Raw genomic sequence first — 17,237 nt, forward strand, 5'->3', positions numbered from 1 at the left:
AGCAAAATGCGGAATCACACACACAGAAAATAAAAACAGAAACAAAAACAGAAACAAAAACAAAAACAAGAAAAAACTAGAGGGGAAACAAAGCAAAAAATATATTAAACATTTTGCAACCGCAGTTTCGATTTCAGTTTCTTTCTGTTATCTGCATATATTTATAGAAGTTCTTTATCGACACATATTTTCAACATGTATTTATTTTATGCACTAAATGAGGAAAAAAGAACAACAACAGAAAAGCGAAAATACATTTTTTATGACTTTGTTTTGTGGTTAGGATTTTTGTTGTTTATCCTAACACTACACGCGATGAAAAAAAAACACACACACACAGTCGTATAGTCATGTATATATGTATATATATGTTCATTCATATCCGATTAGCATTGAAAAAACCACAGAGCATACACACATCCATCAAGTGGAGAGCCATTGAGGCACATTCCTCTGTTTATTGATAAGTCCAGAGCCCTGGGAAACGATTGATTGGCCGGAAGAAACATTCTCAGCAAGTGGATAGTCCTTGGAGTGGACAGTGCTCTCATTCCAGACCCAAACGAACCTCTTGGACAAGTGGTCAACACTCTAAAACAGAGGGCTGCCCACCCTATAGGCGATCGGGCGATAAGCATCGAGAGGGTCGAGTACGCACTTCCCGTTCCGTCCCGCATCTCACACACAGATCGATGGCCCGACATGGGTCCAGCGGACCAGCATAATTGTTCGACCCGACCCCTCTCTAAAGATAGATAGATAGATAATCGTAATCATAATAATAATAGAAATAATCATAATTTCTCATGCACAAAATTCGATTTTGTGCTTATCATCGCGTGACTGCGGAGACTCCGACTCCGACTCCGACCCCGACTGCTCCATCGGAACACTCGATTCAATTCGATTCGATTCGATTCGATAGCAATGATGAGTAGCTATCAAAATTAATATAACACGCATTGATGGATGGATGGATGGATGGTGTTCCTCAACTAATTAAAATTGAAATAGAATGGGAATGCGAATGGAAATGGAAATGGAAATGCATATGCGAGTATCTCGTACTTCAAAGATAGTTATTATTTACTCGGCCAATCTACGTCATAGGCAAAACCCCACAGCAGGAATTTCGAAGACCGCAGCAACAGCCAGCGGGGCGGCGATAGCTGGGGAGTGAAGGAGTTCTTCGGTATATGTCACGGTTTTCGTTGACAGATCTAAATATTTGGACACACGCTCCATGCCCAAAATGCCGACATGCCGACATGGCGACATGCCGAAAGACAATGGACAAAAGGCAAACACCCTCCATGCGGTGGGAGAATGAAATGTTATTTTTAAATGCAAATCAAGCGGAATATCCATCAAATGTCTAACGCAAATAGTCTAAAATTAAAACCACTCAGACAAGCGAAGCCAAAAACCAGATCAGGTCTAATTTTTTTTTTTTTTCACACAGCAACTGTTTAAACATCTCATCGATCCGATCCCTATGCCTGAGAAATTTCTCCCTCTCTCTCTCTCTCTCTCTCTCTCTTTTATTGAGTTCTCTGGCGCTCCCGCTCTCGTCATAATCTTTGATTAGAAGCCAAGGCAAGAGGCAAGGCCCCCCCAATTATTTTGGATTTCTATTAATTTAAATCTCATTATGATTAACCGCAAAAATAGAATAGATTTCATGTTTTGATTCCCATATTTTTGTTTGGTGAATGACTATGGATGGTTTTTATTGTTTTTTGTTTGATTGTCGAATGTCCGGAACTTGAATTGAAATGAAGCCGAACCGAAATTATTGGCGATTATTCGAATTTAGTATGATTTTTCCCAATCGAAGCAAAAGTTCAATTTCGTTTACGGCTGCCCAAAGTCGTGTACGGATTTTGCTGAAATGAAGCGGGTAAGAAGAATGGCTTATGAGGAGCCTTACAGCAGGTTACAGGTTCGTGGATCACTGATTCATGCCCCCTCCCAAAAGAGCACCATTTTCTTGTCATTAGTTTCAATTCAAAGAGCAAATACATCACATACAGTATGGATACTCGTAATGTGTGTGCGCAAATACAAATAGAGGGAATACTGGAATACACAATTGCAATTATTCAATTCAAATCAATCAGCATACAGATACAGATACACTTACAGATGCAGATACACACTCTTGCAGATAGATTACTGGAGACATTGAGCTTAGTTTAGGACTGGGCTCGGGACGCTCGGGACGCTCGGGACGCTCGGGACTCTCTCGACTGTCTGTCTGTCTATCTCTCTGTCGTTGCCTGCAATGATTTCTGTTTTCACATTCGTCTACTAGTATTTTGTATTTGTATTTGTATTTGCTTGCTGCCTGTCACAGCAATTTCTGATTAAAGTGAAAAAAAAAACCAGTCATTATATTGTACAGCACACCGTACACGGCACCCCCCCTCTGTATCCCCTCTTTCTTTCTGACTTTCCGTGTGTGTATGCCCCACAAGTCAACAGCCCCCTGCCTCGTGGCCAGCTGCTGTCTTTTTTTCGACCAATTGCGGATAAATTCAATTTATTTATCGCATATGGATTCTGATCAGAGAAAGACAGAGCGAGCGAGAGACTGTAGATTGCACTCTATATAGAGTGCTCCCTCCCCCCTTTCTGCAGGCCACCGTGCCACTATCTGGCTCTCTTTCTGTTGAATGATTACTGCTGCTGCTCTAGTGGATGAGATGCTGCTGCTCCACTCCCTCTCTCCCTCTCTCTCTGGCATTTGTGTGTGTGTTTGTGTGTGTGTTTTTTTTTTGTTTGAAAATGTGGGTAAATGTGTGATTTTGATTTTTTTAAATTGATTATTTCCTTATTTTCGTTTGCGGTCTGCCTCCCCGCCTCCCCGCCTCGCTGCCCCCCTGCCCCAGAGTTGGCATTGTGTTGCGTGAGTTAGTTCAGTAGTCAATTTGAATTACGAGTATTTTCTGCTGCTGCTGCCATTGTCGAGTATTGTCGCTCAGTGGACATCAGCGGATCAGCAATTGCTGATTGAGGCTGAATTGAAAAACTTTCCCCACGACAAGAAAAAACGCTTTGCCCCGCTATGACAGGGCACAACAGCAGCCAGATCCACTGACTGCTTAAAAATCCATTTGCCACCTCATAAATGTGCAACAAGAAATATGATAAACATGAGTTTTCGATGAGCTCTTGGCTTGGACGACAGCGACTGCGACAGCGACTCCTATCTAATTAGAGGCCATTAAATCCCTGACAAGCAGAGAAATGCAATTGGCAAAAAGTCCAAATTGGAAAACCCACCGCCTGATTTATGGCCAACAAATAAGCAACAGAAACAGCAACAGCCAGGCTGCACCACCTGGGGGTGGAGTGGACCTGCCTGCCTGCTAAATGAATAATCTACCAAGTCTTTGGGCCCCAAAATCTCATGTAGCCATCAATTTCCCTTGAATATATGTATAAATGTGTGCTTGCGTATGCCTATGTATATGTAGGTGGAAATCTGTGAAAATTGTCAATTTCGATTTCATCTTGTGGCACCTCCGGACACTCAGGACTCGGGAGTCGTGTCTCGGACTTCAAGTCAATTACAGGCATGAGCGGAAATTCGAAATATTCCAATTAGAAGAAGGAGAAGACATCTCTCCAGACTGTCAATAAATCAAATTTCATTTCATTTTATTTATTTATTTCTTTTTTTTTTTATTAATTTACCATTAAATTGAGTCTGGAGATACTCCTACTTGTGCCTCGTATTCGCCCACAGTCATGGCTAAAAGTATCTGCTCTTTAGCCAAAGTATCTGCTGTTGCTTGCTGCTTGCTGTTGCTATTTGATTAGCCTTTGTTTCGCTCTTCGTTTTGTGTTGTGCGTGTTGTTTGCCCAACCTTCAGCCTTCCAGCCAGTCGTGTATTTGTACGTGTGACAGAGACCACAATCTCTTGATGAAGAATTCTTTTTTTTCTGTGCGATTTCCCCTAGATTAAGTCGAGAAGAATGAGGGAGAGCAATTACTTAGACAATTGATTTCAAATTAAAAAAACCCCTCATAAAAAAAGACTCTCGCAGAAAATGAGGAAAATATGTCATTATTGACGCCCTAAGGTCCTGCATTTAAGTTTCGGCCATCAAACGCAGGTCTTCAGACACCTCCCACCACCCAAATTGAACAATTAAAAAAGGCTAAGGCATAAAAATCGTTCAATTTGGGGGGCGACTGGAGATGCCCAGGATATGGGCGGGGGGGCCGGGGGTAAATGCCTTGACTTTAATTAGTTTGCTATGCTGTCGCTTCAATTTTGATGCAAGCTAACCGCGACGTTGCCATCGTCATCATCCGCATCCTCCATCCGCTAGCCGCTATCCGCTATCCGCTGAGAAATCTCCAACTCAACGCAAATTAAGCGTCGTCAAAATAATTGCCGTTTGCTCGGTCAAAATGCGACCACCACAGTGGGGCGCATAGAACGATAAGTGATCGAATTTGCTGCCTTCGATTGATAATTTTATCGATTTTTAATCGATTCCTGATTAGTTATCTTGTTGTCTGTACCTTTTTATCGATTCTTTTTTCCCAATTTAATCGATCTTTAATCATTTATCGTTGCTTACCTTTCGATTTGTCGAAAGCACTCATCGATAGTTCAGTGCTTGACCCACTGTCCATCCCATTTCATCCCTATTACCCTCACTCTATTCTATTCCATTCCATCGTTCCATTTCGTTTCCTGCGCTCCTTCCTGCCTTCCTTCCGAAGTACCAGCTCCAACCAGGCAGGCAATTAAAATAAGCTTTTGCCATATCTAAGTATTTTTTTCCGACTTCTTTTTTCGGATGGCGTATAGTGGATGGTGGAGGAGGGAACGTGGTCGTGGATTTTATGCATTTCCAGCGGCATTTTCCGCCCGCTTAATAGAAATGAAATTGTCATCAAATGAAGATTGAGCTTAGAGCCCGAGACGCAGTCGAGTTAATCGATGCACAGACACAGCGATGACGATGGCGATGGCGATGGCGATGAGGGGCCAAATTCAATTAGAAGTTGACGCTGATGTTCAAATCAAATTAGAGTCCCCTTCCCAGAGCCCTTCCTGTGCGCGACTTTCCTTTGGTTTGAACAGGGCAGAACAGAATGTCTGTTGCTGTTTGCTCGGCGGCTTTTACACAGAGAGACATCGAATTGGGGGCCTCCATTCTGTTGGCTCCGAGTTGCAGCTGTCGTCAGTAACGCTCTGCCCCCAGACCCTGACCCACTGCTTAAGTAGCTTTATGTGTTGCACTTGCAGACACCTGCTTAACCCACCAATGAACCCGCACCACATTTCAGAAATACCAAAATCAAAAAAAAAAAAAAGGACAACTGCAAGCGGAAGGAAGTTGAAACCATTAGAAACTGACAAACCCACGAAATGGCTGGAGGTTGGAGCATATTAAGGTGTTTTGCGGCACTCTCTCTTTTGTCTGCCGCACTGTCTCTGTCGCTGCCTCGGCCTCTGCCTCTGCCCCTGCATCTGGCTCTGTCCAACTTTCAACATGATGTGGCATACCATCCCGAAACCCGAACATCCGTTCATATTTTTATATCCCCAAAAATACAAAACCCCCAGCACAACACAACACAACACAACACAAAAAAAAAACACCAACACCACACAAAAGGCACACAACAATGACAGACCTGTAGCCAGGACGAAGGACGACCAAGGACCAGGATCCGAACGGTACTACTGCCTCCGCTGCCTTACGAATGTTTGCTCGAGAGATGTTGATTGGCATTGCGTGGATGGGGATCCAGGGAATCCAGGATCCACAGTCCAGGGTCCATGTCTGCTCTGCTCTGCTCTGCTCTGCTGTTGGAGGAGAAGTCCTGGATGTCGAGGAGGATGCGGGCACACACATGAGCAATGCTCCGTGCTCATAAATTATTGTCTAGACTATGATTTTAACGTTTTTTGATTATGAAAGCACTCCACCCACTCCTCCCCGCTCTGCCTTAACCCTTGTCCGCAATATATAAAATAAAAATCGGTGGGTTATAACCTTTTTTTATCCTGTTCCTGTTCCTGTGCTTTTTGCGTGTGTAGATATCATATCAATAAGCAAAAGGATTAGACATGTGACTGAGCCCCGAATACAACCCCCACCCACCCTCTCCCCACAGGGGGCACAACCCACTCAAGGACCAACATTTTTTGGGTCGTCGTGGACGTCGCTGAGTGCTTATCGAAAAAAAAAAACCGCCCGCCCCACCAAAACCCAAAAAACCAGCCAAAAATTGAAACAAAATTTGGATATTTTTTTGGGCAATATGAATAAAAGTCAAGTTCACATGGAGCCGGGGGGTGGGGCGATGGGGGGGACAGCCAGACAATTATTAAGCAAAAGTTTAACGAATTAGAAACAAAAGTAAGCGAGTGAGTGGGTGGCGAAGTGGACGGGCTGAGGTTGAGGGGTGGGCGCTTTGATTAAAAATATACGCAAATGTGCCGTCATTCATGTATGATGGAAGGTTGGACGGATGGAAGAATAGATGGTGAGCGATGGAAGGAAGAAGAAGCCAGCCCCCACTTAAGGGTTAAACCCCAAAGCAACGAACGGGCCACCCACTCCGCATCGCTCCACGCTTGCTCCTTTCGCGGGTTGGGGGAAGACAATAAAATCGAAACATAAATCGAAAATTGTAAAATTCTAATAAGAAAATGTGCGCGGGACGCAGGAGAGGCAGGGTCGGTGGGGCAAGATGAGTTGGTGGTGCCCTAGATGGGGGCAGGGGGATGGTCCTGGGAATTGTAAAGCTGTCAAATTTTAATTACAAAACTTTATAATCCAAAAAATACAACAACAGCAAGCGGCAGCAGAGGCCCCCCGTCTGCAAGAGCGAAAGAGAGGTCCGCCAGTGAGAGAGTGAGAGAGAGAGAGAGAGAGACGCACAAAGACAACGGAGTCGAACGAATTCGCGAACGAATTGCGTGCCCCCAGGGGGCACCACCACGAAAAACAGACATCCGAATCAATTCAATAACTTTACCATTCCCTGTGCGTGTGTGCGTAAGTAACTGAATGAATGAATGAATGACTGACTGACTGACTAAATGAATGGCTGTTTGACTGACTGACAAACGGAGCAATCGCCAAAGAACGGAAAACTTGACTGGGGCTCCCCCTCCCACCCCTTTTCGGTTTTGGGAGGGGCCATTCCGTGCCAACTTCAACTTGCAAAATGTTTGATTTATGCCTTTGAATTGTTGTAAATTGCCATTGCCACCACTCCGCAACCCGCAGCCCGCACCTCCCCCATCTATCGAACAGCCACCCCCCCACCCTTGCCCCCCACAGAACCCCCGCACTACGTTTTTTGCGCCCACCCTGAGGCAATTGACAAATAATGCAAAAATTCCGGGGGAAATTACCTGCGATTTAAGGTCTTTAAGCTGATGAATTGTCTGTCTGTCTGTCGGTCTGGCTGCTGGGGCGAATGAATAAATGTATGAATGGCTAAGTGAATAAATGAATCGGTGATTGAATAGGTGAGTGTATGGAGTAAAAGTTGCACTGCCACTCATAGATCACACTCACGAGTCCACTCACTGAAGATCAGAGCAAATTAATCATTTTCCGCTCTGACAGGGACTCCATATGTGACCTCTTTCGGGGGTCTTTTGTTTCTGCTTTTCTGCTTTTATTATTTTTTGTTCCTTTCGTTGCTGTTTGTTATCTTTTGTTGCAAATTGCCAACTTGGGCATTGCCAGATGCAAAAGAAATGCAAGAGCCACGGCAGCTGCCGGCGACGGGCAATGCTCCACCAACACAAAAGCCCCGGCGTCAAGGCTCTCTGGGGTGCACTTGGCAGACTTTAAAGCTTCCATCCACCCCACTACCACCCATCCCTGGACTGGCAAGAGCTACTCCTTGGCAGGAGACGGATCCAGAGACGGTGGGACGGGGTCCGGCCAGCACTTCAAGCAATCAAAAATCAATGACAAATAAAAAAAAACAACAAAAAATCCAAATATGGAAAAGATATGTGCTCGCTTTTAAGGGATGATCGAGTTTTGGATACCCTTGATCCATTGTTTCTTTAGAGCTTCAACCACACGGCATGTATTTTGTTTTTGCATTCTCGGGCATTCTCGTTTGCAGTTTCCGCTTGTTCGACTAGTTTTTCCATCCTATTTCAAGAATAGTTATAATATTTGCTGAAGAGTAGTAATCATACCCTAGAAAAGGGGGTACTTCTGCCAACGAAAAAAAAGGAAAGAAAAACATTTGACGACATTGAGACAATCGATGCTGGTGGCACTGCCTGTGCATCCCACTGCCTCGGCTGTGTTGTTGCTTTTTACTCATTTGTCTTTTGGCTTTTTGGAAATTAACAACACAACTGCCCCACCCCCCACCTGCTGCCGCTGCCACTGCCGCTGCTGCTGCTGTTCCTTCTGCTGGCAAAAGTTACCCCTTTTTATATGCGCTATCTCTATCCATCACCCACTCCCCCCGCCCACTCGTATATCTACAATATATATATTTTAAAATTTTTATGCCCGAATGAATTTTAATTCCTTTGACGGTTTTTGCTGCCTGCCTGCCTGCCTGGCAGCTGACGGCCTAAAAGTCTGATGATGCTTTTGCTGTTTGGTGAAAAAAAGGACACCCCCCTTCTGAGGCGAGAGATTCTCTCTCTCTCTGTCTTTGTGTGTGTGTCTTTGATTGCTTATTGTTAATTTGTATTTGTAGATTGGTGAATCTGTGTGTGTGTGTGTGTGTGTGTGTGTGATGGTGCTGCTGCTTCTACTTCTGCTGTTCGCTGATTAAACCCTTTTTTTAGAGAGACCCCAATCCTTGAAGCGCTGTGTGGAAAACCCTTTGCCTCATGTGGCACACACACACACACACACTCTCTCAAAGAGAAAGAGACAGACGCATAACCTTAATTCCTTTTGGCATTTTATGCTTCCTTCTTCTCCAGCTTCTCCTGCTTGCCTCCACCTGCTGCTGCTTCTTGCCACTGCCACTGCTGTTGCTGCTGCTGCTGCCAATTGTGCGACGTTTCTCGTCTTTTGCCTTCGAGTGTTTGTTATTGTTCTGCCACATCCCCCTCCCATATACATATGAGTGTGTGTGTGTGTGTGTGTGTGTGTGTGTATCTGTATCTGTGTATTGACTGCTTTGTCAATTGTTATGCAAAGGGTAAAGCCGAAAGGGTTGGAGGATGGTTTTGGCTGCTTGGCAATTTTGTTAATTACAAATCGTTTGCTTTTCGCTCGATGCTAATGTTCGCTCTCTCAGCCCGCCACTCTCTGCAACAATTTTTACCCCAAAAACTAAGCCAGAGTGCCAAGAGAGCCCATATGACAGACCCAGTCTCTCCACCTCTGATCCACCTCTAGTTGCTCTGCCGGCTGTCCAGCCTTTGTCCGAGCACATTTCTCACGACGTGGGGCGGGGGCCATGAAAAATGTAAATTTTCATAATTTTACAGTCAATACGGAAGGGAAAACCAACCACCTAGACACCACTGCCCCCCTCCTCTAGTTTACCCCTCACGAGTATTTGTTATATAGTTTGTTTGATTGCTGGCTCCACTCTCCACTCTCCACTCACCATTCCGATCCCTGTCCCATTCAGTATCCAGTATCCAGGACTGGGACCATCCCACAGGCAGCCTCATCAACCACAGAGCTGCAAAAACTTTCTGCTCTTCAAGGGTTGAAAATGATTTCTGCTTTCTGGGGAAAGGTGAGGGGGGATTGGGGTGGGGGAGGGGGAGGGGAATCCATGTTGAAAATCCAAAAAGTTGATTTATCGTTTTAATATTTCTTTGGCTCCCAGAGCGAGAGAGCGACAGAATTCTCTGTCTAAATACAACAAATCGAAATGACAATTTCCACGAGATGTCAGCAGCCAGACCTTTTCGCGCGCCTTTCCAGCTGATTTTCCATATGATTTGTGATCCCATGCGGGTACAGTTGCCACCACATGTGACTACATACATATGTACGTTTATTCCCGGGTAGAAAGAAAGGATGAACAAACGAGGAACTGCCGCTAATTACGTTTATTTAAGAAAAGCTGCGAAAAATTCCGTTTACTTTTTGTCCGAGCCCTGAGCATGGCGGTTGTGTCTGTCGAGCAGTTGGCAATTAGAAGCCACCCCCTTCGAGCACCCATCAGCCAGCACCCCCGTCAGATACGTCGAGGGCTCACCGCACCCAAAAGATTTTTATGCAATTAATTTGAGTCGTTTGTCGTCTTGTCATGTCTTCAGACCCGATGGCAGGCAGGCTGGCGGGCTGGCAGGCAGGCAGCGGGCAGCCCTTGGGGTTGCTGCCGCGTCTTTGTGTCCCGTATGCTAATGAAAAATCGAACACGCATGTGGCATGGGGGTCCGCTCATTGCCTGCCTTGCCACACACTCGACTCGAACCCTTTCACGTGTGTGTGTCCTTTGATTGATAATAGAATTAACGGATCCTGGCGGCTGTTTTGCATTTTTCGGCATGCCATCCCATTCACGGCACACGGAAGGAACATGCGGCATGGAACACACACACACATACACACACACGCATGCCTGCATGCATGATGCTTTTTTAATGCCAATTATGTATTATTGCCTCTATCAAAACAGGCCATTGTTTATGGCCAATAATCATCAGGCCCCAGACCAAGACCCAGACCCAGCCCCAGTCCCAGTCCCAGGCCCATCCACAATTATTGATAAAATAGACACACGAATACCCCCCTCCTGATAGGAGCGGGGTGGGGTATGTACACGTATGTGTTCCCATGCTGATGAAATTATTGTTTTATGCCTCTGTTCGACACAAATCACGCAATGACACGCAAATTTGTTGTTAGAATTATGTTGATTCCCTTAACTTATTTGATTAACATATGGGACAGCGACAGCGACAGCGACAGCGACAGCGCCACAGCCCCATCCTCGGTGAAGACTTCGATATTCGATGCCTGATGTGCGGTACAGTTGCGCGCAAAAGTTTCCCCGGCCCTTTTTTCGGGCATACGCTTCAATTAAAAACCGCGCCATAAAATTAATTTTAATCACATAATAAGAAATACAGCATACACGCGGCCACGCCCACCTGGCTGTCATTAAAAAATTTCGTTGCATGCCACACGGCTGCTGCTGCTACTGCTGCCGAAAAACTTTATCTTGTCAACTTTTGCCGAACAAGACGACGCGGAAGGCACTGAGGATGGGTGGAGGCGACACACACATACACACACACGCAGAGATACACACACACACACACATCGTACGTTGTCGCTCGACGCACTTAAGAAAAATTCCCTTGTCAAATTTGCCAATTATCATATTTTCATCAAACAAACAAAGTTCCTCCTTCAAAACAAAAGGATGCGAAAGCGAACGGGTAGTGGGTGGGGGGGGGGGGGGGGGGGGGGGGGGATGACTGTACCTGGCGGCGTTTGTTGGGTGGTTTTACGGGTTTCGGGGAGGGGTTTCTGTGTGTCGCCGGCAATCACCGCCAACCGACATTGACGTTGTTGTTAATTTTATTAAAAATTATTTTATAACTCTCTCAAACTTTCCCCCAAATGGAGAGAGAGAGGGAAAATAATGGGCTCCCTCGATAAAATCTAGAAACACAAGCAACCCTTGAACCCATCAAGAAAAAATGATCCATCACTAATCGTGCAACTTTCTTTTTCCAGATTAAAGCACTTCTGGAGGAGCTGCAGCGCCTGCGTGCCCTGGAGCAGACACATCTGGTGCAGATCCAGCGTCTGGAGGAGCATCTGGAGGTGAAGCGACAGCACATCATGCGCCTGGAGGCACGCCTCGACAAGCAGCAGATCAATGAGGCCTTGGCCGAGGCCACCGCCTTGGCTGCCGCCGTCAATGCGGCTGCCACCAACAACAACAACAACCAGAGCAGCGACAACAACAAGGTGAACGCCGCCTCTCCATTGGAGGGAGCAGCAGCAGCCGCAGCCGCAGCCAACGATCTGGACGCCACCCAGGCCTCAGCCCAGGCTGAGGACGATGAGGAGGAGGAAGAGGAGGATGACCACCAGGCCATGCTCGTGGACAATGACGAGGGCGAGGAGGCTGCCTCCGCCAGCTCGCGGCTGGCTCCCCACCAGCAGCAGATTGATGAAGAGGACGATGACGAGGAGGACGAGGATGCCGAGAATCAGGATCATGCTGACCGCATGTCAAACCAAACCACAGCCAATGCAGACAGCAACGAGCTGAAAATCAAAAAGGAACAGCAGTGAGTAACCATCCAACCATCCATCCATCCATCCATCTATTCCATCCGCCCCGTATGCCCGGCAGTGTATTCATATCCCTATCTGTGTTTGCTTTCCTTTACCGCAGCAGTCCTTTGGATCTGAATGTTCTGAGTCCCCAGTCGGCCATTGCGGCCGCGGCTGCTGCCGCAGCTGCCGCCGCCTGTGCCAACGATCCCAACAAATTCCAGGCCCTGCTCATGGAGCGGACCAAGGCCCTGGCCGCCGAGGCCCTCAAGAATGGTGCCGCCAGTGCCAGTGGCAGTGCTAGCGGCAGCGGCGGTGACTCTGCCAATGCGATCAGCGAAGGTGAGTTCTCAAACTGTCTTCTTTTCTTTTGTAAATGTATCTGTATCTGTATCTATGTCTACTTCGGTTTCTGTGTGTGTGTGTGCGTGTGTGCCCGTGTGGGACTGTACTTCCGGTGCAACGGCTGCTGTTTGCCTCCAGCGCCTGCCTGCCACACTCCTCTCTCCCACTCTCCCTCTATCCCACTCTCTCTTTCTCTCTCTCTCCCTCTGTCTGCCTGTCGATCAATGGCCCTTCTTATCAATGGGACCTCCAGTCGAGCTTTGATTTTGATCCGACTGTTGGTCGTTCTTTTATGGTTTGTTTGAGGCAGCCTTATCGCAGGCCCCAGGAAGAGGCAGAGGAGGAGGAACAGCCGCCAGAAGACGTGACAGAAGGCAGGGGGACAGAGGCAGCTAGGGGGTGGGATCTGGCGCCAACATTTACGGCCCTTGGGGGCAAACACAGTCGGAGTTGCAGTGTTTTTTTTTTTTTTTCTTGCAGTTTTCTGTTTTATTTCCATTTATTTCTTTGCCTTTCAACACAAATATAATATCTATAAATATTTGCATCGAGCGATTGATGTGATGTGGTTCTTCTTAATGTTGTTGTTGTTGTTGTTATCGTTATTGTTATCGTTGTGCATGCTTATCGATAGATCCGACCATCAGTACGAAAGAAAGTCAAATCCACCAAAAGAATCGAAAGGCAAAATAAAACAAAAAACAGACAACACATTCTTCTCTCTCTCTCTCACTGTCTCTCTCTCTCTGTCTCACGCTCTGTCTGTCTCTCTCTCTCTCTCTCTCTTTAAATATATCATATATATATATATATATATATATATGTATAAATAATTCTATATATAATCATATACACACGATTCTTTGTTATTTTGTTGCACCAATTGGCGATACAAGAACGATACTTGAAAAGTGATGAAAAATGATAAAAACCGAATTGAAAATCAAATCAAAAATGAGAAAAAAGCAAAGAAAAAAATATATATACAAATTTTGATTAATTTTTGGCGTTTTGTTCCATGGATGTTGTTGATAATATGAAAAATAAAACCCCCCTCATTATGATATTGCCACCAAAAAGCAGCAGCAACAAATCGCACAATTTGTCTGTTGTTTCCCGCAGCGATGCCGCCGCCCCCAGACGAGGCCTCCTCCGCTTCCTCCTCCACAGGAGCAGCAGCAGCAACAGCAGCTGCAGCACCTGCCACAGGAGCAGCAGGAGCCGCCGCCGCGTCCCAAAACCAAACCAAAAGTGTAACGCATGAAAATGAAACGGAAACGGAAATGGAAGCTGCAACTGAGGCAAACGATGGGCTGGCGACCACAGTGCGTACAAAGCAAGAGCTCGAAGACGAGAATGAGAACGATAACGATAACGATAATGATAACCAAAACGAAAACGAAAACGAGGATGAAGATGAAGATGAGGATGAGGCGATATTGCAGCCGCCCGCCACACTCGAAGAGCAGCTGGTCAACAGCTACTGGCGACGCGGCTTCGAGAGCCCCAATCCGCCGCCGACAAAGTCTGCCCCAACAGTTGCCATGCCACAGCCACAGCCACAGCCAGGGAGCAAAACGCCAACAGTTTATCAAAATGTCAATGCGGGGCAGCAGCCACAGTTGCTGCCGCCACCGCCGCCGCCACCGCCAACCTTGCAACAACAACAACAACAACAACAACACTACCAACAACAGCAGCACGGACCCTCGTCCACAGCGTTGCTCAGTCAATTGGTTAACTCCACTTTCTCCTCCTCCTCTCGCCTAGATGCCGGATCCCATCCGCACCACCACCACCAGCAGCAGCAGCCACAGTCGCACCATCAGCACCAGCAGCTCCACCAGCAGCAACAGCAGCAGCACCACCTCCAGCAACAGTCGCAACACCACAGCAGCGGCACCAACAGCAGCAGCAACAGCAGCAGCTGCAATTCGGGTCCCGGCAGCACCACCGACGGCGCCCTCAACCACCACCACTCGCACGGGCATGGCCACCATTTGGTCGGGCACAATCCGCACGGCCTGCCCCACGGCCATCCGCACGGGCAGCTGCTGCATTCGGCAGCGGCCCACCACCTGCACCACGCCGACTCCAACTCCTCCAGCGCCAACAGCACCCCCAGCAGCACCGCCCAACTGGCGGCCAGCCTGGCCAGCACCCTCAACGGCAGCAAGTCCCTGCTGCAGGCAGCCGCCGCCGCCAATGCCGCAGCCGTGGCAGCCGGCGCCGTGGCCGAGGACAACAACAACGGCTTGACGCCCAATGCCAATGCAGCGGCGGCGGCAGCGGCAATGGCCGCCCACGCCCAGCATGCGGCGGCCTTGGGACCGGGCTTCCTGCCCAGCCTGCCGGCCTTCCAGTTTGCCGCCGCGGCGGCCGCCAACCAGGATGCGCGCGGACACTATCGGTTCGCGGACGCGGAGATGCAGTTGCCGCCCGGCGCCTCGATGGCCGGTCGCCTGGGAGAGTCACTGATACCCAAGGGCGATCCCATGGAGGCCAAGCTGCAGGAGATGCTGCGCTACAACATGGACAAGTACGCCAACCAGGCCCTGGACACGCTGCACATCTCGCGACGCGTACGGGAGCTGCTCTCCGTGCATAACATAGGCCAGCGGCTGTTCGCCAAATACATCTTGGGCCTGTCGCAGGGCACCGTCTCCGAGCTCCTGAGCAAACCAAAGCCCTGGGACAAGCTGACGGAGAAGGGACGCGACAGCTACCGCAAAATGCATGCCTGGGCCTGTGACGATAACGCCGTCATGCTGCTCAAGTCGCTGATACCCAAGAAAGGTGAGTGGATTAGCTATATCCTACCATGTTTATCCAGCAACGGGTTGCAGTTTCAGCTGCAGTTGGGGCTTAAGAAGTTTGACAGCCGTCAGTTAGGCCAGACAGCAGGTTTTCCCAACGAAATGGGAATGGGGTAAAAGGGTATTCCAAACAAAAGGCTATTTAAATAACTTAAAGGTGATCTCATATCCATTCCATTCCGTTCCACTCCATGTGCCGGCGTCATTGAACTAGTTCGCCAAATATTGTTCCATTCCCCATCATTGTCCCATCCATCCGCATGAATCCCTTTAACTTCAGCTTCAAAACATTGTCCCTTCCTTCTTTCATTCTTTTGGCTCTCTCTATCTTTTTCTCTCTCTCTATCTGTCTCTCAATCTGAATCTCTCCCTGTCTCCATTTCTCACTCGCTCGCTCTCTCTCCGTTCGTGGCTTATGGCGTTTTTCATTTCATTTGGCCCGCGGCCAAAACATTAAATTGTGAAATTTTAATTATTTTTGATTTTTGCGTATAATCAACGTGCCAACAGCACAGAACACAGCCGCAGAGTCACAGTCACAGCGACAAACTTGACGACGCAGCGGCAAACGGCAACGCCAAGACGTGGAGGGGGTGCTGCCACTGCCACCGGGTGGGGCAGGCAAGCAGGCAGGCAGGCAGGAGAGACGGACGACACTCTGCAGACAAGAAGAGAGACATTTCAGTGCATTTCGAGCGGCCATTTGCCTGTCGCCATAAATTTCACCAAATTCGCACATTAGGCGTGAAAATGAACAGGAATTTCGTTTCGTTTTTCATTTAATTTCGTTTTTATATCATTGTTCCCCTTGCCCATCCATCCATCCATCCATCCATCCCCATAATGGTATGATCATCAGCCGCCTTCTCTTGTTATCTGTTGCCTTGGTTGCTGGCCACTCCGCTGTTCCGCTATTGATTAGTCATCAATTTTATGGAAACCCAAACCCCAAAGCCCCCTTCCAATTTCCACTTCCCAACAAATACGAGTATGTCAATGCAAAAGTATTTTTAAAGTGGCAGGGCACGCATACTCGTACCCAGTTCAAATACCCATTCCATTCATTCCACACATTGCTGCAGCCCATTCCACTCGTTCCACCCCGTCCACCTGGTGGACAGGGATATGCGTGTGGTGTGTGGGCTGGCAGGGGGTCTAAGTGCAGGCAAATGTTGACAATTAATTTATGACGATTACTCATGGAAGCTAAACTAACTGTAGCCTATAACTGTAACTGTAACTGTAACTGTAACTGTAAATGTAACTGTAACTCTGTTGATAGAGAGTGTGGGGGGGGGGGGGTCCAGTTTTTTTCCCCTTTTTTCCAGTCCCATGCTAATTATAAGCAAATATGGGGTTTAGCTATTAGCAGATCTGTTCTTTGGATTATTCCACCACCACCACACAAAAAGGGACAGAAGACAGCATTTAGCCTTGCCTACTGCTAGGGGCAGCCACCTGCCACCTGCAGGGGGTGGTGCCTGCCCCACCCGTACCGCTGTGCCACTACTACCTTCTGTCAACTCTGTTGGTTAACAATACTTTGAAGTCATTGTGGCAAAAGTTAACCCAGGATCCGCGTCAATGAATTTTGAATTGTAATTGTTTAAAGCGCGTTATGAGGCGAACGGTAAAACGTGGGGGGGGGAGGGTGGTGTCGTGGCAGAGTAGTGGGTGGGCTAGTGGGATGGAAGAGGGAGGAGTACGGGCAGCAGACGACTGCCGTGACAATTGGTCTGTGAAAGGCTTGAAACAAAATACAACAGAAATAAAAAATCATAAAATAAAATTCCTATATATACTCCCCATATAGTATTGTATTTATATATATATATATATAAATATATA

General features: G+C 47.3%; 1 protein-coding gene across 1 annotated transcript in view; it reads left to right on the top strand.

Annotated features, from left to right (window-relative positions):
* LOC6597479 (homeobox protein cut) overlaps positions 1-17,237 on the top strand; it is a gene marked incomplete at its 5' end in the record, with an annotated part of 49,377 nt that overhangs the window by 20,555 nt on the left and 11,585 nt on the right. Inside the window, 5 exons of the mRNA XM_026993112.1 lie at positions 11,680-12,242; positions 12,350-12,570; positions 13,696-13,759; positions 13,826-14,393; positions 14,457-15,369. Coding sequence (XP_026848913.1) covers positions 11,680-12,242; positions 12,350-12,570; positions 13,696-13,759; positions 13,826-14,393; positions 14,457-15,369 — 2,329 coding nt within the window. The remainder of the gene's footprint in view (positions 1-11,679; positions 12,243-12,349; positions 12,571-13,695; positions 13,760-13,825; positions 14,394-14,456; positions 15,370-17,237) is intronic.

Source organism: Drosophila persimilis, unplaced genomic scaffold, assembly GCF_003286085.1.
Source record: "Drosophila persimilis strain 14011-0111.01,24,50 unplaced genomic scaffold, DperRS2 tig00000804-arrow-arrow-pilon, whole genome shotgun sequence".
Taxonomy (NCBI): domain Eukaryota; kingdom Metazoa; phylum Arthropoda; class Insecta; order Diptera; family Drosophilidae; genus Drosophila; species Drosophila persimilis.